The sequence below is a fragment of the Mercenaria mercenaria genome, chromosome 17, assembly GCF_021730395.1.
Source record: "Mercenaria mercenaria strain notata chromosome 17, MADL_Memer_1, whole genome shotgun sequence".
Taxonomy (NCBI): domain Eukaryota; kingdom Metazoa; phylum Mollusca; class Bivalvia; order Venerida; family Veneridae; genus Mercenaria; species Mercenaria mercenaria.
In genome coordinates, this window is record NC_069377.1 from 37998789 (window position 1) to 38026787 (window position 27999).

Sequence of the window (27999 nt, forward strand, 5' to 3'; positions counted from 1 at the left end):
TTCATTCCAACTAATCATTAGGCGACAATGATGAACCTTTATTTAGTCATTGGACCTAGTATAAATACAATATTTTTGAAAGATCAAAGAAAATTATACATACCATTGTTACAGATATTACGCTCTATGAAACTAACATATGACATCTATGATTATGGATAATAAAAGATAGAAAGTACGGGTAGATATCCCGGAAGGTATGGGTAGATATCCTGGAAGCACAGACTTCCCAAAACACAGCCATAGAACCAAGCATCGTGAAGTAGGCCACAAAAGATGCTGTAACGGAAAAGTATAATTGTAGACGGGTTGCTTCAAGTACATTATAAATATATGCAAAATACAGAAAATGGGGGTTGGGAAGTAAGAGACAGATAAAAGGGTCGGATGTTGTGGGAAGGTAGAGCAGGGGTGAATATTAAACTGGAAAAACCACGTTCCTTAAGCGTAGTATTTCTACAACGTCGCAGATGTACAAGAGGCAAACACACACACATACAACTAACATACACAATCAAGTGAATGAAGTATTGCCATGCAATACAAAGTCCCCTACTGGAAGGCACCTAATTTTCTCTACTGCAGTATAACATAATGAACTGATATCTGTCAATGATGTATAAACAATATTGTACTATATATACAATATAATATAACAAAGCACTTGGATTAAACTTTGCATATATAAAAACGTACAGTTGTTTTCATTTGGATTGTTTTTGGCCTATTATTTATAGTAACAACAAAGTGAAATTTACCCTTAAAAAATCTATAAAATGTAAGTCCACAAGAAACTCTTTACAAGGTAGAGATTGATCAAAATACACCTAAAATTTGGATGTACCATGCATTTTGTACCACAGAATAGTGGTCTCGATTTTTCCGTACGGCCAGTAATAAAAAAGTTACAATATAATCTATTTATAGTAACAACAAAGGGACATAATTCTAACAAAAGTGTGCCTCATAGTAGTTTGTGCCAAGTTACATCAAAATCCCTCCATGCATGAAGAAAAATGCTCCGGACAAAGTCATTCTTGAATTTGACCTTTAACCTCTAAGTATGACCTTGACCTTAGACCTAGGGACCTGGTTCTGGCGCGCGACAATTTGTCTCATGGTGGTGAACATTTGTGCTAATTTACATTAAAATCCCTCCATGCATAAAGAAGAAATGCTCCAGACAAAGTTATTCTTGAATTTGACGTTTGACCTCTAAGTATCACCTTGACCTTAGACCTAGAGCCGGGGCGTTGCGCACAACATGTTGTCTCATCCAGGGAAATGTTTGTGCCAACTGATCCTGTTTACCTGAAAAAGTTATAGACCGCACAGGAAAAAAAATTCTATTGACCTTTGATCTCAAAGTGTGACCTTGACCTTTAAGCTAGGGTCTGCGTGTTGCGCATGACACGTCGTCTCATCATGGGGAACATTTATGCCAAGTAATATTGTAATCCTTTGATGGATGACAGATTTCTGGACTGGACAGGGAAAAAACCCTATTGACCTTCGTCCTCCAATTGTGACCTTGACCTTTGAGCTAGGGGTCCGGGTTTTGCGCTTGACATGATGCCTCATCATGGGGAACATTTGTGCCAAGTAATATCAAAATCCCTCCATGGATGGCAGATTTATGAACCGGACAGGAAAAAAGCCCTGTTGACATTTGACCCCAATGGTGACCTTGACCTTTGACCGGGATTTGCGAATGACATGTTGTCTCATCATGGGGAACATCTGTGCCAAGTAATATTGAAATACCTTAATGAATGATAGAGTTATGGACCGGACAGGAAACAGACCCTGTTCATGCCATGTTAACATTTGACTGCTAAGTGTGACCTTGACGTTTGAGCTAAAGGTCTGAAAGTTGTGCATGACACATCGTTTTATTATGAGGTACAATTGTGCCAATTGATATTAAAATCCCTTCATGGATGGGAGAGTTATGGACCGGACAGGAAAAAGCCCTGTTGACCTTTGACCTCCAATTGTGACCTTGACCTTTGGGCTAGGGGTGCGGGTTTTGCGCACGACACGTCGTCTTATCATTGGAAACATTTGTGCCAAGTAATATTAAAATCTCTTCATGGATGAAAGAGTTATGGACCGGACACGAAACAGACCCTGTTCATGCCATGTTAACATTTGACTGCTAAGTGTGACCTTGAATTTGAGGTAGGGGTCTGAAAGTTGTGCATGACACATCATCTTATTATGAGGTACAATCAATTGTGCCAAGATATATTAAAATCCCTTCATAGATGGCAGAGTTATGGACCGGACAGGAAAAAAGCCCTGTTGACCTTTGACCTCCAATTGTGACCTTGACCTTTAAGCTAGGGTCCGTGTTTTGCGCATGACATGTCGTCTCATCATGGGGAACATTTATAACAAGTAATATTAAAACCCCTTCATGGATAAAAGAGTTATGGACCGGACACGAAATTGTGGACGGACGGAATGACAGAATGACGTAATGACGGAAAAGCGCATTCCTATAGTCTCCGAAACTGGTTTTCAACCAGTAGGGGACTAATAAACAGACAAACAAGCAAGAAAAAATCATCACTGTGGGGCAACGCCCATGACAAACACGCATAGTTACATATACACATACACATAAGCAGGAAAAAACAACATTCGGTTACCGCCTTAGGACGGCCGGGGCACAAAATTAATGTGGACACAATAACTTACCTATTGTATAATCACTGTGAGGCACCGCCTTAAACATCCACGCACAGATACATATATGCACGCACAGAAGCAGGAAGAAAAAACAGTCGGACACCGCCTAATGACGGCCGGCGGACAAACTTATTGTATGCACGAAACTTACTCATGGTAAAATCACTGTGGGACAAAGCCTATAACAAACACCCACAGATACATACACGCACACACAGAAGCAGGAAAAATACAACAGTCGGGCACCGCCTAAGGACGACGGCAGACAAAATTATGGAAGGCATGATAACTTACACATGGTAAAAGGAGGGAGGAAGCAAATGCATAGAAGCGTAAATATAAGGGAAAGGGATGGTAGGGACACCGCTTTGGAACGGCCAGTAATCTATAAAGGAAACTGAGTGTTTAAACGCGTTTACGGCACGCCAACCTCGCACTTTCCCTATTTTCAACAAGTTAGACAAGCCAGTGTAAACAAGAGAATGAAGTATTACCATGCAATACAAAGTCCCTTACTGGAAGGCACCTAATTTTTTCTGCTGCAGTATAACATAATGAACTGATATCTGTCAATGATGTATAAGCAGTATTGTACTATATATACAATACACATGTATGTTATAACAAAACACTTGGATTAAAATTTGCATGTATAAAAACATACAGTTGTTTTCATATTGAATGTTTTTGGTCAGTTATAAAAAAAGTTGTCATAAACGTTATTTATAGTCACAACAAAGGGAAATTAATCCTAAAATATAAAAAAAAAAATAATAAAAAATCTATTATAAGTCCAAACAAAACTCTTTACCAGGTAGAGATAGGTCAAAATACACCTAAAATTTCGATGTAACACGCATGTTGTACCACAGAAAAGTGGTCTAAATATTTTCCTACGGCCGGTAATAAAAAAGTAACAATATAATCTATTTATAGTAATAACAAAGGGACGTAATTCTAAAATCATGAGTGCCTTATGGTGGTGAACATTTGTGCCAAGTTACATCAAAATCCCTCTAAGCATGAAGAAGAAATACTACGGACAAAGTCATTCTTAAATTTAACCTTTTACCTCTAAGTATGACCTTGACATTAGACCTAGGGACGTGGTTCTTGCGCATGACAATCTGTCTGATAGTGGTGAACATTTGTGACATAACATCAAAATCCCTCAAAACATGAAGAAGAAATGCTCCGTACAAAGTTTTTTTTGTATCAGACCTATGGCCTCTAAGTGTGACCTTGACCTTAAACCTACGGCCCGGGTTTTTGGCATGACATGTCTCATCCAGGGGAATATTTATAACAACTGATATTTAAATCCTGTCTTGCACGACAAAGTTATAGACCGGACAGGAAAATAATCCTTTTGACCTTTGATCTCCAAGTGTGACCTTGACCTTTAAGCTAGGGTTCTGGGTGTTGCACATGACACGTTGTATCATCATGGGGAACATTTATTCCAAGTAATATTGTAATCCCTTGATGGATGACAGATTTCTGGACCAGACAGGAAAAAACATATTAACGTTTGACCTCCAACTGTGACCTTGACCTTTGAGCTAGGGGTCCAGATTTTGCACATGACACATCGTCTCATCATGGGGAACTTTTGTGCCAAGTAATATTAAAATCCCTTCATAAATGGCAGAGTTAAGGACCAGACAGGAGAAAAAGCCCTGTTGACCTTTGACCCCCAATTGTGACCTTGACTTTTGAGCCAGTGTTCTGGATTTTGCACATGACACGTTGTCTCATCGTGGAGAACATTTGTGCCAAGTGATATTAATATCCCTTAATGAATGACAGAGTTATGGACCGGACACGAAACAGACCCTGTTCATGCCATGTTAACATTTGACTGCCAAGTGTGACCTTGACCTTTGAGCTAGGGGTCTTAAAGTTGTGCATGACACATCTTCTTATTATGAGGTACATTTTGCCAAGTAATATTAAATCCCTTCATGGATGGCAGAGTTATGGACCGGACAGGAAAAAAGCCCTGTTGACATTTGACCACCAATTGTGACCTTGACCTTTGAGCTAGGGGTCTGAGTTTTGCGCAAGACACGTCGTCTCATCATGGGGAACATTTGTGCCAAGTAATATTAAAATCCCTTGATGAATGACAGAGTTATAGACCGGAAACGAAATTGTGGACGGACGGAAGGACGGACGGAAATGCGCATTCCTATAGTCCTCGAAACTGGTTTTCAACCAGTATGGGACTAATAAAATCACTCCCCGCTGAGAGAGGCTCTAACATCAGTGACAAAATGCTAGATCAAATAAAGTAAAACATAAAAATATGGCCAATCTAAGGTATAAATACACCAATGTACTCAAAAACTTGTCTCTTCGAAGTCAGCGCACCAAAAGCCTAACTTTGAAGGCATGACTAAGCAAGGAAACAACAGACTTCTTCCAGATTACCTTACAGAGATTTTTCGCCCAACAGTTCGTAATTCTAACAATTATGAACTTAGAAATTATACTAACTTTGTTACAGAGCCTAGGCGTTTGAGAACAAACTGAAAAGCAAATTCAAATCTCCAATTGTTCCGTCCTTTTATCTTATAGGAGAACGGTTCTTTAATGTCATTCAAACTCGTATTAGAAATCGATGTAGCAACTTAAACAATGACCTCTTTTATAACCATCTACGCGACTATACTGATTGCTCTTGTGGACATGGTATTGAAGATGCGGAATATTTCTTTTTTAAATATAGCCATTATGTCAATGCCCGTGGCTTGTTTTTGTTTTTTAATGCTCGTAGATTCCATCCACTTAGTACTCAAAAAGTACATTGAATTGACTCACTAAATGATGAGGAGAATAAAACTTTGTTTCTAGAAGTACAAACATATATAAAAAAATACACAACGCTTCTCTAGCACTGCCTCCTGATCGTCTGAATATTTATCTGATTTGAGAACTCTGGGTTGGACTGGGTGTGGGGATGTGGCAGCAGGGGTGGTGAGGTTGCATTGAATCATTTTGCGCTTGATAGCGTATGTTGTCTTTTTCGGTTGTTTTCTCTCTCTCGCGCGCTTTTCTGTTTATATAGTTTGTTATTTTAACTGAAATTTGTATCTGAAATTTATAAAATCTGTAAAGCATTTTTTCTATTCTAGTCCAAACAAAAATTCCGTCATTTTGTTTAATCTAACGTTAATTTGACATCCAGGGACGAACCGATTTCTAATGTTGGTAAAACTTGTGGTCTAACCCTTTTGTTTTATCACAGTATTTGATGTACTTTAGTATATGTCTTGATGTACTGCTGCTGTTGTATATATCTGTACTGTATATTCATGTCTCGATGCAAATTTACTATCTTGTGTGATAATTGCAATAAAATATGATTAAACTAACTACGCAAGCTGCAAGACAAAATTCCACTCCCTCCGTCAATTTTTATAAGATTTAGGAGAAGAGCATCAAGGAGTCTTACAATTACTGAGACATCGCATCATCAAATAGGAATGCGTAGCGATTAACTGTAGAGGGGTCATTATGGTTACCTTTTCATCTGGATATTTTGACAAAATGATGCAATTTGAAAGATAACGAACAAGTTCGTAGTTAATAAATACATTATTGTGGCTTGCACTTTCAATAATTACATGGATACACAAATGGAAACGATAATTTAACAATAGAAAATTGATCAGTAATTATTTACTGAGATACTTTGGAATTACGGCTGTGAAGGAAACATCTGTTCTTCACCATGCGTTTATCTAGCCTGCACGAGGTCATGCGGGTGCATTTTTTCGCCGCACGCAAAAATAGCGTTTCTTTCATGAACAGTAAAAACAACCGAAGACAATCACCAATTGACATCAAAACAACACACCTATTCAAATGAAATCATAATGATATAAATATTTAAATATTATTGCAAACAGATTAAGGTATTTGACTAAAAAGTTTTTTGAAGAATCTTTTTATGATTACTTTGGACCAGCAAAACTGCATCTTGTCAAAATACTTAAACAGGGCTGAATTTTGTGATATTAACTTTACATAATGCCGTCTTCAATGGCCGCTGTTGTTCTTTTTACACTCATCTTGATAAAGACTTTTAATTGTTTCACTACGGAATCCTAGTTCGTTCATATCAGAAAATCACCCAATTATCGAAGCACAGTAGTAGGACATAAAAAACTGAAGATAGGATAGAAGTAAAGCGATGGTATGATAGCTAGATAGCGACAGCAGGATGGTAGTTTAACAATGGTTGGATGATAAAACGAAAAATCGCCATTATATTTTCCTACTGGCATTATTCTACCATTCTATTATTGATATATAAACATCCTGCTATCACTATTCTATCATCCTACTATCGCAATCCAATCATCCTGCGATCACTTCTCTATCATTCTGCTATCGCAGTCCTACTATCCTGATATCACTACTCTATCATCCTGCTTTCACTACACTACCATCCTGCAATCGCAATCCTATCATTCTGCTATTACTTCTCTTTCATCCTACTATCGCATTCCTATCATCCTGCTGTCACTACTCTATCATCCTGCTATCGCAATCATATCATTCTGCTATCCCTACACTATCATCCTGCTGTCACTACTCTATCATCCTGCTATCGCAATCCTATCATTCTGCTATCCCTACACTATCATCCTGCTGTCACTACTCTATCATCCTGCTATCGCAATCCTATCATTCTGCTATCCCTACACTATCATCCTGCTGTCACTACTCTATCATCCTGCTATCGTAATCCAATCATTCTGCTATCCCTACACTATCATCCTGCTATCACTACTCTATCATCCTGCTATTGCAATCATATCATTCTGCTATCCCTACACTATCATCCTGCTATCACTTCTCTATCATCCTGCTATCGCAATCCTATCATTCTGCTATCCCTACACTATCATCCTGCTATCACTACTCTATCATCCGGCTATCGCGATCCTATCATTCTGCAATTTTCACTACTCTATCATCCTGCTATTGGATTCGTATCATCCTGCTATCACTACTCTATCATCCTGCTATCGCAATCCTATCATTCTGCTATCCCTACACTATCATCCTGCCATCGCAGTCCTATCATTCTGCTATCGCAATCCTATCATTCTGCTATCATTACTCTATCATCCGGCTATCGCAATCCTATCATTTTGCTACACTGCTTTCGCAATCCTGTCATTCTGCTATGATCACTACTCGCGCATCCTAACATTCTGCTATCAGTACTCTACCATCCTTCTTTCGCAATTCTACCATTCTGCCTTTCAATTACAATTAGATGTTAGGTTGATGTGATAACGGGCGAGGGTAGGATATGATAGCGATGACAGCATGTCAGGATATTGATAGTAGGACAATATGTTAGCAATTTCATCTTTAGCCATTCTATCATCCTATCATTATACCATCGCATTTGATAATTGTGCGATGGGAGACGATAGGATATGAAATAGCAGCATTCTGTATTTAACGCTCTTTTTCTATTATCTAACATAAGTTCTAAATATCGGCAAGAATAATAAAAATAAAAGCAATAAACATGCAAAGAAAATTATATAAAATCTAAGCAATTTGTCGTAAAAATGTAACGGCAGATCGTATTGTATAGTAAAAAGTTTTCATATGAAATTTAATTAACCTTATACCATGGGAAAATCTGATGGCCAACAAAAACTGTTTACAAATTAGAACAAGACTTTAGTGCTTCCGTTGATATTTGAAGATCTGGCGTCCGTGCAGGTTTTACAGGAACTTCTCAATGTGAAATCTTCTCACTCGGCTTTAATATGGTTATTTATAATAGATTGTAATGTCACAGAACTGATATTTCCCCCGCAGATAACTAGCGCTACATTCTTTCCTTTAAACCGTTCTTTCTGATCTAGAAACGCTGCAACCACCACGCCTGCAGACCCTTCAATCAACTGTAACGAGACAACAAATACAGCTGTTGCAAAGATATATATATATTTAATTACTGATAATTACTTTGTTCCGTTTGGGTCAGCTTTGTTTCGCGCGTTTTTCGCCCCTAAAACTTTCGCGCCGTGTATTCACATCGTACATTAGTCCCTTTGATGTTCGGCGTATTTCAGAAATTATTATGATGTGGGGACGCGATCACATATCGCGATAAGATGATGCGAATGTGCGATAAAATTAAAGAAAATGGATGTCTTCAGAGTCAGCTATTTTAGTGTCTACGGCGCCATTAACAAACTACTAAACTTCTTATGTAAGAAAATGTCACACTGCTATAATAGTACTGTTTCCTTGTGTCTGTGAAATATATATTTTGACAAAGGATGAACGTTTCTTTCCTCCCAGCTGAAACAAGAGACTATTTCTCAAAATCAAGTAACCGGAATTTTAATGAATATCTGAATAAAGAAAATCCAACATTTTGCTTCGCGTTGCCAGGCAACAGAAGAGGTACAATTTAAAGATCAAAATGTTCATGTGCTTTATTTTTGTATTATAAGTATTTTTTGAAAATTCTTTCACTGTCTTGAATGATTTGAGAAGGTCTAACAGACATCAATAAATGTCTTAACAACGTTGCCTTTCCCTTTAATGCTTCTACCATTTCCGCGTTCATAAAGAAAAATGTTATATGTGACTCCTTTATATTGAACATGATTTCAGCCAATAAAAGTCACACTAGATGTAAAATGGTGAATTCGTACAGTTTGCAGGTTCGATTTCAATTTTATGCAGAAGCACAGAGGGAGGTTGTGTTCGATATATAAATTAATGTTGTTCAAATAATTAAACCAAAATGACAAACACTTGTATATCAAATATTCAAAGAGAGCAAATACAAAATGATTTATTCTTTTAACCGATGTCCAGAGGAAAAAATTCAGTGTTTTTCGTGATACGCGAACAATGATAGAATACAGAAGCCCGAATATTATGTCCAGCATTGCAGCGTAACTTTGCTCTCCACCGGTTGCCCATGTGGGTGACAAAATGAAACAAGTGAATGAAGTATTGCCATTCAATACAAAGTCCCCTACTGGAAGGCACCTAATTTTCTCTACTGCAGTACAACATAATGAACTGATATCTGTCAATGATGTATGTACAATATTGTACTACATATACAATATGTTATAACAACACACTTGGATTAAAATGTGCATATATAAAAACCCACAGTTGTTTTCATATTGAATTTGTTTGGCTGATTATAAAAATGTTATCATGTAAGTTATTTATAGTAACAACAAAGGGAAATTAATCTTTAAAAGAAAAAAAATCTATATAATATAAGTCCACAAGAAACTCTTTACCAGGTAGAGATAGGTTAAAATACACCTAAAAATTGGATGTAACATGCATGCTGTACCACAGAAAAGTGGTCTCGATTTTTCTCTACTGCCAGTAATAAAACAGTTACAATAAAATCTATTTATAGTAAAACAAAGGGACGTAATTCTAAAAACAAGGGTGCCTTATGGTGGTGAACATTTGGTCCAAGTTACATCAAAATCCCTCCATGCATGAAGAAGAAATGCTCCGTACAAAGTCATTCTTGAATTTGACCTTTGACGTCTAAATATGACCTTGACCTTACACCTAGGGACCTGGTTATGTAGGACACGAAATTGCGGACGGACGGACGGACATACGGATGGACGGACGGGCGGAATGACGGAAAAGTGCATTCCTATAGTCCCCGAAACTAGGGCACTAATAACCCGAATATCACAGCCTTTGTATGATTTCAAAAGTTTCCGGGGACATTTAAGGCGTTGTTTCTATTGTTCCATAGTGAGCAAATGTGGTACCCACCTAGCACAAATCTTTCCCAGGTCCAAACACTTTTTTCAGAATTGTTTGCACACTGCTTTCTGTTATGCCAGTACAACTGGCTGTATCTTTCACCGACAATCGCGCATCTTGTCCAACCACAGCTTTTACAGCAGCGATGTTTGCTTTGATAACCGACCTAAACCCTGTGCGCATTGAAATGGCCTGAGGTCCATATATATGCCAAACAATTCATCGAATATCTGCTTTGAATCTATATCAAGCTTAATGCGGCATTAAATAGAGCAGACTGCTACGAATTTCAGTCTTTTCGTCCATTTTACAATGTAACAAGTAAATTGGGTCACTGTATATGACTGCATGTATTTCAATTTGGAATAACATGGTAGTTTGAAAAGCAATTTGCACGAAATAAACGGATTTAGTTAGCTATTGACACACCATTCAAGTGCAAAAAATACCTGGAATAAAACTACGGAAGCCCATTAGTGACAAAACTTTTTGCAGAACCCTCGTGGTGGGTTTTTTCTAAGGAGTGTCAGAGTGCAAGAAACGGGCACAATTTTGTTTGACCTCCTCTTTGTCTAAGATTTTTTTACAAAGTGTTGGAGAATTATCCTCTTAAACATTTAGAAACTCCCATTTACACAACCAAACTGTAAGGATGGTTATAAAAATAACTCACAATTTAATATTACTTACGTGCCAAATTGCAATTTCTACATCTATTAAGATGCTAAAATAACAAATTGTCACGCTACAATCGTTTAAAGACAACGACCGCTGCCACTTACATATATAACTCTCTTAGATTATCGTTGATAAGGAACAAATATCGCCATCTCTGTGCAAAAGGCGGGTAACAGCATTGACACAAGAATAAGTTATAAATCTTTTCCCCCGAGGTAGCATGTTATATTCTCATGTCTTATTTCACTAGTTTTTGCCAGGTAGGAATTGAAAAATATACGGCATAATTATAAACGCTTTTAGATGGTATTCAAATAAAGACCAATGTGTTACGTTTTGTTCAAAGATGAAATGTCGTTTTGTGAAGAAAAACTCCAGGACCCAGTTGTTTGAAACTTTAACAGGCGATTAAGCTAACAGTCGATAAACTTTTAGGTTTATATTTCAACATTTTAGAAGACTTAGAAAAACAAAGTTATGAGTAAAGGATTTTGAGCACTTAAATGTCTTTACAGTAAAATCGAAACATGATACTAGTGTTTCCCTGAAAGACCATTTTTTTTAATATAAATTTAACCACCGGTTAGTTTAACAGTCTGTTAAAGTTTCGAACAACTGGGCCCTGTACATGTAAATAGCCCCCAACCATAAGTTATAAAGATGACTGCTATTTTAACATGGAACAATTTTCGACTGTTTTTGTTTTTAGAAAGAAAAAAAAACACCAACAAACAACAGCTATTATAAAATGTGATTAATAAACACAAATTGATACAGGGAAGGGAACTGGAGGTAGTTACAAGGGTTTTGCACGCTGCATGTTGTCTTGGTGAGGTATGTAATTGATTCTAGTTTAATGAGAATCATCCTTCCAGCCGATAAGATGATTTTGGATGGGAAATGTAAAGCTATTTAACCGCTGGCCGCCAAGTATGATCTTGGCCTTTGACCAAATGATCTTGATAATGTTCTCTGCACATTGTTTAATGATGTAAACAATTGACCATTGTTTTATAAATATATCTTTCAAGCCGTTGCGAATACAAAATGGCCTCCAAACATGCATTTAAGCTTGGACTAACATAAAGAAAATATGAAGCAGACACGAAACAAAGCCATTACACATCCTAGTGATTCCACTGACTTAGAGTATATGTGTAACTTGTTATGATGGTGAACATTATTGTGTAGTTATTAAAACATCCATTCAACATAACTGGAGATTTAGCTTTGGACGGACGTGCCTGACTTCAATTCAGCCGCCATATACTTCGAATGAAGATTAGATTTGCTTAATTTAATACCAGTATAGCACAGAACCTGGGATACGAAGCTGTACAGCAGCTGTATTTGTTACAATGATTATACTTGGATACTATAGAATTTAATAATTTTGTTTTTCTGTATATATTTTTATCTATGTAGAGATTTTTGCTCATTTCATATTGATTTACTGAATGTCATATATTTCGTGCTTGTCAAACATTTGTTTTGCCCGAATAATTATAACACAGCTCGTGGTAAAACCAATGTCTGCAATACATATTGTATAAAATTTTATAAAAAAAATATACGTTTGACAAACTTTATAAAAAATACAAAGAAAGAAAATTCCTCAACGTTCCTGACTGATGTAAAAAGGAAATATGTTTTCTTAAAAATAAAATACAGTTAGATGAAAATAACATAACATCAACAAGAAAAATGTCAACATTGTATGACTCCTAAATATGCTTGAAATAAATACACTCTACAGTAGGGCCATAGCTCCAGAAAATATTATCGGACATGAAAATCCAGACAATATGTGTATGTTCAAACAGGGTCATTACCTCGCAAAATGATGACATAAGAAAGTCCCGGCAATATGCCCAACTTCGTGACATGCTGATGACGTATACCAAGTTTCTTTTTAGCTGGACTGAGACTGTGGGGGGAGTGAAGTATATAGTGTTCTGATGTAGTTCTAATTTTCAAAGTCCAAAAGGGCCGTAACTCCAGAAAATAATAATGGCAATGGACATGTTGATGATGTACACCAAGTTTCACTTTAAATGGATGGAAATTGTAGAAGGAGTTATGTACTGTTGTAGTTGTAATATTCCAAGTCAAAAGAGGGGTAATACTTCCAAAACAAGTTAATCGAGCTTGAAAGTCCCGAAAATATGCGCATGCTCACTTCATGTTTATGATATAATTATATCAAGTTTCAATTCAGTTGAATGGAATCTGTAGCGTAGTTGAGTACAAAACGTTCTGATGTAGGTACAATATTTCATCCATGTATTCATGAAAAGAATTATTTTATGCAGTACAATTACTAAGAGCAATAACTAACTGTTGTTAGGTATGACATAAGCATTGCCAGATTTAATAAGTACATCTATCACTCTGAAAGCGGGTAAATCCGCCTCCAAATCTTAATGCTAATATTAATGAATTACATTTAGAGAAATGTGAAACATAATTATTCTTACCTTGTGATGTTTATCCAACATGAAGAAAACAGCATCAGATATCTGTTGCTCATCAACAAGAATCCAGTCATCAACAAATTTGCTGCATACTGGAAATGTTACCTGAATTCAATGTAACTAAAGTGTCTAAAACAGCTTGACAAAAAAACAACGGCGACGACAACAAAAATGGTAGAAAATACGAAGGTGGTACAAGAAAACCAGAGCTTTAAATGTCTTAATAATTCATATAAAATATAGGTGTTAATGCTATGAACAAAACTGAAAACTTGGAAAAAGAAATATTTCATCTTAAATAAGACACCCTAATTATAACAGAAAAATGCAAGTCGACTACGATGACAAATAAACAAACGTTTTATACATAATCTATATATTGGTTTCCGCAAAGAAGTTATTTTGATATTAGGTGTGACTTTATGATAACTTTTCTTAAGAAAGGTTTTTTTTTCTCTTTCCATAAGAATTACACATGATAAATTCATGTTCGATACATGATAGCCATGTTTCCTCCAGTCATCACTATTTTAATGGAAAACCTTCGTAAAATGTAATTTCGAGCGTGAGTAAAAATATTTCCTCTTGCCACCGCTTCAAGGACAGATACGATTTGCTGAAAGAAACTTTATTAAACCTCATATAGTGACAGTAATTTTAAAGGTCAGACTCTTTATATTTTTTAAACAGAAAAATTTAGTCCTTAAATAGTTTTGATTACCGATCCATCCTCTATGTCTCCAGCAGTTCCGTCTGACAGTGTGTCATATGATGGTTCATGTTGGATATGCCCGGCTTTCACGGATTCGAACATAACTTTGGAATTTCTTGGTTGGCAACCAATTACCTACACATGGTAGAGATGTTATCACGTACATTAATTAAATATAAAATGCTTTTCAATCATCTCTATACAACATGAGGGAAATAGTAAATATGGAAAATAAGTGCAGCTTAAAAATGGTTGTTTTACAAAGCGATATATACCGAACGAAAGTAAAGGCTTTAAGTATGTAAATTCATATAAGTATCTCTTTCAGAGACCAGAACTGGAAACTTTTATGAAGTCGCGAATTAAGGCATTTATTTAATATTATGGCTATAATGGAGACCGTATATTTTCTCATTATTTTCGGATAAAAATCTAAAATACACTCAGGTCAATAAGTAGAAAAAAACTACCACTATTTGCTAGCTGAACAATAAGGTATTCAGAAGTTTGACTGTCATGAACGACTTAACGTCATATATTTTCAAGGTTTCGCATGACAGTATTGTGAGATAACACACATTTTAGATGAAGATTGTGCTTGATAAAAATACTATTGTATGTTAAACTACGTTGAATCACTTGACAATTGGATGAAATTTCCCATAAAATCGTTTTCTTGAACACAGCTCTTTCTGAATTTAACTTTAAATGATAAATTACTTGATATGAATACAGATTTTCTTATTAGGAGTGAAACTGTTTTACAAAATAGTTTCAAATTGTCAATGAATGTTTCTCATTTCATTTTCTATAACTATACTGTTAGCTGGTATATTTTATACGAAACGCTCAACGCCTCCTGGATACTTTTTTGCAATATCTTTCATACTTCAAATAATATAATAAGGAATTTTCTCATAATTTCTGCACATTATTCAAATTTCAACGAATTTGAAAAAAGGCTGTGATTTAGTTTTATTCATTTCGCAAAATGAACCCAGTTTTAAAAAAGTCACAAAAATACCAATTAATATATATAATTAACAAACAACGAATTCCATTATAAGGCAGAAAAGTCGTGACAAAAGTAAAATGACATCTTTATTCTGCCTTATCTTACCACAAAAATAAATGCGCCTTAAAATTTGATTACATATCAGAAAAAAATCATTATCTACCATTTCGTATCCTTACAACTGTTTTTTGCACGTAGTGAACAACGAGATGAAAAGTAAAACATTCAGATATACTTTCATGCATTTTTAAGAATGAATAGAGGAGAAAAACGAGCGAAATGATGCCACTTCGTAAACTTGATTGCCCTGAAATTTAATGTTTTATTTTAAACTATAACATATTTTTCCTATATATGTCAAACAAATATCATGAACTATTAGTAGATTTCTTGGCAGATTTCTGGAGCAATTCTATAATCTGAACTGCGACCTACAGCATTAGTCTTGCAATTCAATAAGGAAATTAAATGTACTTTACTTTTATCTTTGATGCTATTATGGTTTTACAAAAATAAAATGATATATATCTAACGTATATCAAATTTGATGCGATGTTCAAACGACGTTTATATTATGAGTGGATACAAAAATATATTTTATATTGTTAATACATGATCTTGTTCTTTGTACATCAAGGGAATTGTTACTCGGAAAATAGTTTTTCTGTTTGATGGTGAAAAAATAGTGAAACAGGCGTAATGAATGGCATAATTTCAGGCAGGATATATAAAATAGTAGGTAGAATTGAGAGATATTTTTCCTGTGTGTTAAACTTGGTTTAACATGATATAAGGTTTAAGCCTGCGAATTCCATGTTTGTTGTGGCTAGATTTATTTCCTCTTGAATAGTTCTATTTAGTAACTTTTGGTTTTTGTTAGTAATGGAGACGAAATTGAAATATTATACAGTTTCTATAAAGTACTAATTGCAAAAATAACTGTAGCCTTGAGCCATTTAACACACATGACATATGACTGGTTAGAAGTGAACAGGAAAGTCTGTGATGTATTTGATATACCATGTACAATGGTCTCCAAATGGTGTGCATGCAAACACTGTCTTATTTCGTAAACCAAAATTCTAATTCATAGTTACTGGCCAAAAACAGAGCAATCATAATACATGTTTGGGGGATAAGTATTCATTACTTATTTACAGAGCAGTTTGATAAAAATCACTACCATAAATGAGTTCAAACAGTGATGGATAACAGGTATATAATACGCTGTAAAAAGGTCTTTGACTGAATAGGTTCCATTAATATCTGAGCGTTTCAAAACATAACATAGGCATAGTAAATTCTCTTATGCTAAGTCTAAATAAAGCAATTGTTTGTTACTTAAAATACTAAAGGTAACAGAAAAACAAACCAGCAACTAGTGAAAATAAAAAAAAAGTTTGCACTGAAAATGTTAACTAGCCGTAAAGTCCAATTTTATTATATACAAGGATAGTCACAATCATGTCCTGGTCAACTTTAAATCCAATCAGTACTAATTCCACAGAGAATCCAAACTGAAATTTACTATATCCGAAGAAAATAAATCCTCGCTATAACATGTATAAAGATAATTTCTTTTTTTAAAGCCATAATGTTATTGTACGTCCATCAAATGTTAAATGTCTAAACGGTTAATATTTTGTTTTAATTAATATGTTACTCAAGTTTTATCTGCCCTCAAACAGCTTCTTATTTAAAACATCATTAGACGATTCCAACACTTTCATGTGTCACCAAAATATAAAAGAGGATTCTGGAGAAACCCAGGAAAACACAGAGTTTAGAACAATGTGGAATGACATGAACATAACACCTACAAACATGTTAGCCAGTCTACTATTTTATATCATTATTTAAATAACCAACGCTGCGCCATTGCTGTATAATGGAAAGAACAATATTCAGCTATGCTAATATGCTTACATATGCATTATAATATTTAACAGAACAGTTTGGAATATAAAAAACTAAAAGTTGCTATCCGGAATATGTTTTTTGAATAAGTCGTTTTCCTGTAAACACATACCAGACTGTAAAAAATATGAGGATGACAGTGATCGAGTACGTTTAAGTTTAGTTTGCCGGGTGGTTTAGTGGTAACACGCTTAACTGTCAATCCAGATGTCCGGGGTTCAAATCCCAGTCCAGGCAAAGGAAATTTCTCTCTGAGATACCCTTGAGTGTATCCAACCTAATTAAGAGGCTTATACTGGTTCTTCCCAGTGAGGATTTTTTTTGCGCTTTTTCGCAACGAGCTTGGTTCAGTTACTCGGACAAGCCTGTGTCTAGAAAGATTTCTCTCACTCTGTTCCTCTGGTCAAATTGCTCTGTGTCTGTAATAGTAGAGGATAAAGTTGGCGTCCTGTGTGGCTGCCTTTTCGCTATGTAAAGCGCCTTTGAACGTGTTTATCATGAAAAAGGGCGATACATAAATCTGGTATAATATCCGGTATAATCCACAAATATAACATAGTTTGTCCCAACAATAGAAAAAATTTACACCGGGTCCTTAAGGTAGCAATTTAGATTTCACCAACACTTTCAATAAAATAAGACGTGCAATTTTAGATGAATCCATTAAAAGGTATCATCAAAGAAATTATAGTATCTCACCTTGATTTTTGGATTTCTGTCCTTCAAAAACGCCACAGTTCCACCTATAAGCCCGCCACCTCCTACAGATACCAGAACGAAATCAACTTCCGGTAGCTCGGAATAAATCTCGTAACTTGAAACAGATCAACATAAACCAAATATACAATTATAAATAATTGCAAGCTAGGAAACACGTAATACGTCAAAGCCGTTTTGACTTTTGTATTTCTTTTTATCTTATTCATCCCAAATTTGTATTTAAGCGAGTCATACGTTTTTTAAACACCAGGGTAATGCTGTCTCGGTAATTACAAAATTATGCTGAATTGCGATACATTTATCGACATTTTCTTTCTAATACGACAAAACACTGACATTTGTACGCTATAGTTTGTCCGGCTTGCTACAAGATTCAGATTTGCTTGCTGTACGTGGAGCTAAAGGTTTTTTTTTTTTTTTTTTTTTTTTTTTTAAAATATGCTTCAGACTTGCTTGCTGCACGTAGATTTAAAGGTTTATGACATCAACCTTGCTAGCAGGACATAGGCCTACATATTGAAGGCTTCAGACTTGCTTGCAGGTCTTCAGGTTAAAGGCCTCAGACTGCTTACATCACCCAAATCTGCAGGTTAAAGACTTCAAATCTTACTTACAACACATCGGTCTAAAGGTTAAAGGCTTAGAACTTGCTTGCTGTATGTGGTGGTGGAAGTTAAATGCTTCAGACTTGCTTGCTATACGTTATTCTAAAGGTTTTGTCTCTAGTCTTGCTTGCTTCACGAGAAGCTGTAAATGTTTAAACTTGCAGACTTACTTGCAGTTCGCAGATATACGAATTAAAGGCTTCAGACTTGCTTGCTATACGTTATTCTAAAGGTTTTGTCTCTAGTCTTGCTTGCTTCACAAGAAGCTGTAAATGTTTAAACTTGCAGACTTGCTTGCAGTTCGCAGATATACGAATTAAAGGCTTCAGACTAATTCAAACAGAGCTAATCATGAAATCGTAATCGCTATCATAATTATTAAACAAAACACTACATATCCATAAGACAATGCTATTTCAAAAAAGTCATATGAAACCAATTCCCAAGTCAATATTATTTTCCTGTAATTTGCCCTTTAGAATTTAATTGAAGCACTTTTTGATAAACTGTTTTGTTTGTGTCTTGCCTTTGTTACGTACCCAACAGTTCCTTGACCTATCATAACGTCCCAGTCATTGTAAGGCGACAGATAGACTTGCTCTCTTTCCTAAAATAATAACAACATATATATCCAATGACTGAAAAAACGCAACATTAGACATAATTATAGTGTACATTTGTAAATATTTCTTCTCAAATTGTTTACATAAGACAATGTATAAAATAGGGGTTAATAAATACATTACTATTTAAATGGTTACAAGAGTACGGACGTATGATACATGTCACAACTTGTGAGACATGTTGTTATATTATAATTATGTATAAAACAAGAATACAATTCCTAGCAATAAACGTATGCTGTTAGAACGTCTTAATATTCAGTGGCGGCAAAATCTGGTTTTTACTTGCTTGTCCATTTTTGTCATTTGTTATTTCTTTACCTGTCTGATAGTTAGACAGTAAATTCTGGTCAAATTTCACTTGTCCATACAAGCTTTGGGACAACCTGGGCAATACGGACAATTGAATTTACCGCTCCTGTTTATGTGATTTTATTGTATGCTGTATTTAGAGCCTATAATAAGTCATGTAAAATTTTCTTTGCAAACATGAACCTCATTGAAAAAAAATAAAATGGATGACTTATTCGTATATTCTCCGTAGTGTCAAGGTTTCATGAAAAACATACTGAATATCCTGTGCCTTTAACATTATTTCAAGATCCATTTTTGCTCATCGCTAAAAAACAAAACTGATATATATTTCAACTACTTAAAAGGGTTTTCTTTATAAACATATTGTCCTGTGTCTGTAACAGATAAAAGGTATGGGTAGATTTCCCGGAAGCACAGAGCTCCCCAAACACAGACATAGAGCCATGCAGCGCAAAGTTGGCCCACAACAAAAAGAAGCTGTAACGGAAAAAAATTGTAGACTGGTTGCTTCAAAAATAAAACAACAAGTACATTATAGATATATGTAAAATACAGAAAAATTGGGGTGGGTTGTCAGGGTTAGATAAAAAGGGTCAGCTGTTGAGGGAAGGTGGAGCAAGGGATTAATATTCAACAGGGAAAACAACGTTCTTAAAACGCAGTATTCCTAAAACATCGCAGACACGCAAGTACAAAAGACACACACACACACACACACACACACACACACACACACACACACACACACACATGAGCGCGCGCACGCGTACGCACACACACACATAACCTACATACACAGAAAAAAATCAGACAAGTAAGAAAAAACAACACAACCAAATTTCGTGAACAAATCTCTGGTACGTTTAAAGTTATCGTAAAATTCGCCTAATGTGATTGACGGACAGATAACAGACATGATGTGCATACTCTACAGACAGCCTATGAAAGTAAATTGAACTCTTGTTCGTTAAGGGAAAGATGTCACTGCTTACTGACTAAACCAGAAACAAAATAAAAACACACACATAAAAACAGGAAATCGGAGAATGTCCCTACACCTTTGAACAAAATTACTAGGTAACTCCACTGGCACCAAACCGGACCAGAAAGAAATTAATATAGTTCAAATGTTATACCCCACTCCTTGGTATACTATGGTACACAACGGGAAAACATGCTAGAACATTTCAATCAGGCATTTCTAACTTGAAACACACAGAGAACCAAATGGTGCTCAGCATATTGAACAGCTTGGACAAAGTTCTCTACTGACTCTTTAAATTAAACTGTCTCAGACCCGAAAGACCATGTATGTTTACCCATTGGACAAATAATCATACTGTTTAAGGTTGACGACTTAAGCATAAGTTTTCTCCAGTTTATAATATACGATTACAATATACTATGACCTTGACATCTGAAATATTTGCCTAGACATCTCTAGGCCACATGTGAACATTGCGTGAAGATTGTCAGTCTAAATGTCATTGCTACCTTTGCCGTTGACCCCCAAACAATTAGGGTAATTTACTCATAAGCACCACATAAAGTTTGAAGTCTGCATGCGCAAGGGTTCTCTAACTGATCACAAACGATCGCCTACCAACGGAGCGGCTCGCATATAAACCTACAAACATGAGCAATCAGTATACCTCGTCTTTATCAAAGGTGGCATAAAAAGGAAATTTATTCGCTTTAAGACGCCAACAGACAAATGAATTCGCTGAAAGTATTTAACTAGAAAAGGGTAGATTAGGTTTTTTGGTAATAAATTGTCGTAATACCTTTGCTGTCTGTCTTGCTTTTAGCTCGGCATCTACACAGTCCTTGCCATGTCGTGAAACTTTAGCTCCATACAATAGCAAGGTCTCCAGTTAGGATTTAGAAACGTTTTCCCGGCAATAAACCTCGACAGAACATCCACATATTTTACCCACGTGCATCTGGAACAACAAATAATCTGAATATAAACAGGTTTTACCGCATGCATCTAGAACAACAAATAAAAAGAGCATCCACATGTTTTACCCACGTGCATCTGGAATAACAAATAAACTGAGGATCAACATGTTTTTCCTGCGTGCATCTTGAACAATATATAAGCAGAACATAAACATGTTTTACCCCGCTTGCATCTGGAACAGCAAATAAACAGAACATCAATATGTTTTACCCGCGTGCATCTGGAAGAAAAATATATACAACAGTATGTTCTGGACATGATATTTTATGAAAATAAAACATAAATTGCCAAATAGAAGACAAACTGAAAAACTTTGCTAAATTATCGTTATTAAAAACAAAATATGTAATCTTAAAGTATAGCAGTATCGCATTAAAAGCTAATTAAGTATTTCATGCTCAGACTTTATAACAGATACCTGTTTGGTTAAAAAAGGATGAAAAATTGTCGACAGAAATTCTTTCAAACAACATTTTAAAAAACTGAAGTTCAAACAGCGCTGTGGACAGAAGTTCACAAAATCATGTAATAAGTGGTGTTTTCTTCGTCGAATAGTTAGTGGGAATAAGTTTAGACGAATGTCCATCCTTCAATCCTCATCCACCCCAAATCTACATCCACACTCAATGGCACGTATCATCTATAATTCTCATATCATAACAGTGCTGGCTTTTCCAGGAAACGGACTCGAGACTGATTCAAATAAGCTTCATTGGGCTAAAATTTAGTAGTATAAACTAATTTGAACTAAAACACAATATTGCCATTCAGAAGGTTGAACCAAATTTACGCAGAATATTAGTATCTCTCTAAAATGTATGCAACGTAATAGAAATGTGGAATTCCAATGTATTCTATATAATAAAATATAACATATATAAGTTTTAATAGCCAGTATTTTAAAAAGTTTTGATGTTCAACTGGAGCCAAGTCCCTTTAAGGTTCAAGAAGGGCGTGTTTTACGACGTACCTTGCATGAACCTTAAAATGATTAAATGATTCTGTAACTGTGTTTATCAGGAGTTTATTTCTACTATGGCATCTGTAAAGGTAATTTTGAAGCGCGTTTTGATCCTAATAACTGTAACCTTAAGTATGCCAGTCGCTTTTAAATGATTTTTTGTTAGTTTGAATAGACTTTTGGTGTTTTTAGCCATCAACATACTTCAATGCCGTTTGTATTCCCTGTGTGTTAACATAAAATAAATAAATTAATCCTTATAAATTAAAGCAACAACAAACAGTAAGTGTATAAGCAGGAAACAGTACACATGCTATTCCATGATTTCCTGATGACGCCGTAACGATGCCTTTCGACAGACTTTCCGGTTCCCGCTCTTTCAGCAGAAGAATTTTGTTGAATGCTCCTCGTATTTTACACGAACCAGTCACTTGTTCACTTTCTGAATAAAAGGAAGGTTTATGGAATAAGGCTAATAAAAACAAACTCAACATTATGTAATGTTAATGCAAGGTTAGCTTAAAATGTAACGTGCAAAACCATCTTTGAAGTGGTAATGTTAGAAGGCAATGACAGTCTCTTGAAATTTCAAGTTAATATAGTTATAAAACTTGGTTGATACTTGGTTTTGTTTTTACCCTGCTTAATATTGAGTCATTTTAATGAACATTAAACACAATGACTAATGACCGATCTTAAATGAAAACAACAACAACAACAACTGAACGTATATCCATTTAGAAGTAACAGCTATAAATTAAAAGTAACAAAATCAGTAAATGCCTAAAATACACCTAAAACGTTTAGAATAGATGTAATTCATATTATCACGTACTCATTTTTAGCTCTGTTTTATTGCAATGGAACACCTGTCATTATTTTCCATATTGGCTTGTACATTTCATGTCAGGTGTGCGACGTCAGTAATAAGCCACATGTACGGGTTTCGTGGCCTTAAAAAGTATATTAAGGTAGTTCTGCGCGTTCGAATCAAATATATTCCTACAATGTAGGATTTGATTAAACTCTGGTTTTTCAAACGTTCAAAATATACTTAGAAAATTCAACAAATAAAAACAGGCTCGTGTGCTTGACATTTTCGCCTTGCTATACATACCTAGTTTTAGAAATACATTTGCCCCAGTTTCTAGACTAATTTGTTTGGAGAACATCAAAGGCGTCTTATAGATGTATGATTTTATTCTTTCATACGCTGCCTCGACGTCTGAAGACAACTTCTTCAATTCTAATTCCTTTTCTTCTGACATCTGTAAAATTGAGAGTTATGACGAACTATGCAACTATATCAATTAATTAATGAAAACAGTCGTTTAAAGGTTCTCTATTTTAAGAAATGACTGCCACTAAGTGCTGTCAATCTGAACCATTTGAACAAGTTTGAGAGAGGTTCATGCTAAAATGCTACAGACCAAGTTCATGTAATTATGACCAGTAGAATTAGAGGAGAAGCTGTTTAAAAAACGGATGGACGCCGGACACAGTGTGATAACAAAAACCAATTCTAAACATCGAGTTCAAAACTACCTAGTAACATTCCCAGTTATCGGACAGCAAGTACGTGATGGTGTAATTGTATTTTATGAAAACACGTACGGAATCTGGAATTTGTAGATGGTATTAGATTCAATAGCGGGTTCTTTACATATACATACGGGAAAAAACAAACACTAGTTTGAACGATGCAGGTAAAACTTGCAATTGCAGCGGCATACCAATAGTCACACCATGAAATTGTCTAAAGACAAGCCAGTGTCAGGTACTAGCCACATGTACATCCATTATATAACAAGAAAAACACAGGATATGATGACGGTTAGTGTGGAAAAGGTTTAAATGCATGTTTGAAATGTGTCATCATAAGAAAAACAAAACAAACATGAAAATATGTAATCTTTCAGCCTTTAAATTTCATAGAAACATTAGCTTTGGCCAGTAGCTCATCCTGACTGATTTTGGGGTCCATTGTTGCAAGGTCAAGGTCATATGTGCTTTGAACTTTTAAAGTTGTTTCTCCTCAGTGACCTTTTACCCATTTGACCTAGAACCTCCAAATCTCACTGAATCATTGATCTTGATGTCTATGGATGACCCTCTAGTTTCACTTGAAAATTTCTATCAACCTAAACCCAGTTTCTTACGTAGCATATCAGAAAAACAACAGGTATGATTGTTTTTACAAATAATATAGTCAAAATTATTTTCTATTTTCTACTTTAATATATTGTATCTAGTTTATAAAAGGTAATCAGCTTGCTATGTACGAAACAATATAGATGTATTATTCATTGAGAAAGATGTTTTAGAAGTTAGGGGGAAAAATACCCATGTGTTGTGTTAGAAATATATTTTGCACAATTTATTTAAAGTATATGTCATTTCTATGCATATAGTTCGTTATTACTTTTATGGTATTTACTTCCCTGTTGGTCAAAAATAGGATATTTCTTGTCAAATTACGACGAAGCTATCGTTATAAATATCAATGTAAATAATTATTTATCTGTAGGAACAAAGACATTACCGCTTTGTTTTTTTAATGATGATATTTTTTTTGTAAAACACACTGTTAATTAATAAGATTACACAGTACAGAAAATTTGATACTGGTCAACATGCAGTACACATATATTCAACATACTGTACACCACCAACGCATTTATGGTGAAATGTAAATACACAAAATGTATTTATACACACGTTTTCTTTCTGATTTGTGCATTAGTGAATAATTCGTATGATCATAATACACATAGATGACGATATCGGGAAAAACGTATTCATCAAATGATATGGTTGTTACATTTAAAGCCACTATAAATGTACGAAATAAGATTTATATTCTCCCCAATACACGCCAATATATTATGAGTTTTAACAATCATTGTACGTAAGTGTAATGAATTAATTTATTTTAAATGCGGATTACTAATGTCAAATTATTCACACAGACACTTGGGGTTCGGACCTCCACACACCCCATTCTCCTGCGCCCCTGGTTAAGTTTAGCATTTTACCATGTATTGAGCATAGGTGACGATCATAAAACGCATTTTGTAACATTTCAGCGTGTTTTTAAGGGGACGCATATTGCTACATTCACAGTTCATACAGCAATGCGGAAGGGGTGCATATTCAAGAAATCGATGGTGGGAAAATAAAAAACATATTCCTAAACTGATATAATACTGATGGACACCTGTAATATTCAGTATTTTGTGGATAAGGATGTGGTACTATGAATGTAATAGGAAAACAGAGGTCTTTGTGAAAGTACATTCAACACAAAATATTAAGCTTTTGTATAAGGAAAAAACAGGTTTTTTACAATAACAGTGTTCCAAATAATGTTGAAGGGATGAGATTTTCTTTCTAACACACCAGGTTTGCTTAAACATGTAAAAATTTAACGCCACGTCAGTTCATCTCGGGATGGACGCCATATTTCTCATTGATAAAAAATGTAAACAAAAAAATCAGAGTTGGATTAGCATTGCAAGGGCATAACATGACATTCTACACAATGAATACCTTAGAACAGATATCTAAGATGCTACACAGGTCAGGCGGGTTAAATGCATAATGTCGATCACTTGAAATTCATCTTGAAAAGGTGGTTAATTTTAGTTTGTTTACATGGTTTTTAATTTTCCCACGACTTCTCGGCGATTCACTGCAAATGTATTACTGCGACGGACGAAAGGTAACTCTAATAAACAACGGGAGACAACTTAGGTGTCAGCACGTGTACGATTTTTAAAAAAACATGTCGATGATTATAATTTCTTATCAAATAATGAATCCTATCCAGATATTCGTCTTTAATATTAGAAAATTATTAATTTCTGTGGACATTTGTCAAAAAATATTACTTACAGTGGACTACTTTGCGCATCAAACTGGTTTCCGCTTCAGTTGTGAGGCACTTCCGTTATACTTTTTGACAACAATAACAAAACACAAAATGAATCAATAAAGTCACTTATAAACCGACTGCTACTTAAATCAGTGTAAGTAAAGTTGTTGTTACAACATTATACATGTTCATTACGTTATGAGATAAAGTTTATCTTGAACTGCATAATCCATTAATTACGTTTAGATGATATTGCATTTACAACTTATTTGACCCCGTTTTTTTACGTGAATGACAGCATTCTCGTGTAACTCGTGCAAACAGAGTTATGAAAAGTATGGTGGAGAATTCAAGGACAAATTATAAATGACATTAAAGTGAGGATAACTGTATATTCGTCCAGTTTTGATCATTGACATTCCTGCTGTGTATTAGTAACTTTTGTGAACAAGATTAGAATGTTGCTTTTGCACATATACACATTGATTGGACCTCTCAACCAAATTTCATACCTTATTTTAGGGATTTTTAAGACAATACATTTTCAAAAGTTTGTTGAATGTGTTTTGATATTTAAGTGTATTGTAGTTCATGAATACCAAGTTAAAAATTAATAATGGCAACATTTCTAGGCCCTTATTGTAAGCCACTAGACTTCTGTAACGATAAATGTTTAATGTATTAAGGGGAATATACTCTTTTAGTTTTGGAATGTGGCATTCCTTGACCACCGTATCTTTTCTTATGCACTACTTTGTAAACAAACTAAATAATGTGTTTTAGCTCACATATGCCAAATGAAAAGCAAGACAGTGAACTTATTTCACATTCTTTCTTTAAATTAGAATCTGTAGGACATTGATAAATGTTTGGACAAAGTGAAGCACTATTATTTTCGCACCAAAAAGTCTTAATTGTTGACTTTGAATGTACACAAGAAGTCTTATGTAGTTCAACAATAACTTTCTTGTTTCAGTTTTTCTCATTTTTATTTTAGTGAGCAATCCTTTGTGTACTTATAACAGTTGAAACAGTATTCATTTCATTTACCAAAACCTTGTACTTTTTTGCAGGTAAATTTTATAATACCCCACCCACTTTTTTCTAATTTCAAAGTATGCGTCCCCTTAAAAAATGTATTTTTACCATCAATGCTCTCAATATTAGAAGATATGCAACTTCTCACGAACACTAGGGAAACAATAGCCAGTTAAACGTTTAAATGAAACCCTACCAATGAATCACTGGTATCAATCGTCAGATCTGTTACCATTCTGTTAAATGACACCGGTCCCGACAACTGTCGTTTGTATTCCGACGAGAAATCAATAAATAATATAAATCAATCTATCTAAATTCTATGGAACACTTCCTTGCGAATAGATCCCTGCTTTGAACTGCGCATATCATTACCGGGTACCAAAATTGATACCGTTTCGACTGCATTATACCGGATTATCGCTTCACCACGTGTTACACGAGGTTTGTTTACATAAAGAAGTGATGATCTGGTTTAATATAGCCGTAAAAGTAAGAATTTTGGTTCCCGGTTTATGACATGCGCTACACAAAGTGAGGGTCAAGCGCAAGCAAGTGTTCCCATTGTTCGTGAGAAGTTGCATGTCATCTAGTATTGAGAGCATTG

At 35.1% G+C, this 27999-nt stretch overlaps 2 protein-coding genes across 3 annotated transcripts in view; both read right to left on the reverse strand.

The window, feature by feature from the left end:
• LOC123534117 (uncharacterized) overlaps positions 1-27999 on the reverse strand; it is a 310888-nt gene that overhangs the window by 59127 nt on the left and 223762 nt on the right. The gene's annotated exons all lie outside the window — the stretch shown is intronic.
• Positions 18-27986, reverse strand: LOC123537240 (L-threonine ammonia-lyase-like). Of its 2 annotated transcripts, none has more exons than XM_045320891.2 (9): positions 27589-27986; positions 23598-23748; positions 22789-22922; positions 21341-21499; positions 19158-19225; positions 17993-18107; positions 14371-14496; positions 13653-13754; positions 18-279 (listed from the first exon to the last, which is right to left on the reverse strand). In XM_045320891.2, the coding sequence occupies exons 5-9, from the start codon at positions 19178-19180 to the stop codon at positions 133-135; spliced, it is 513 nt and encodes a 170-aa protein (XP_045176826.2). In that variant the 5' UTR covers positions 19181-19225; positions 21341-21499; positions 22789-22922; positions 23598-23748; positions 27589-27986; the 3' UTR covers positions 18-132. The 2 variants fall into 2 exon arrangements, with proteins under 2 accessions (XP_045176826.2, XP_045176827.2); XM_045320892.2 differs by lacking the exon at positions 18-279 and adding an exon at positions 6574-8633.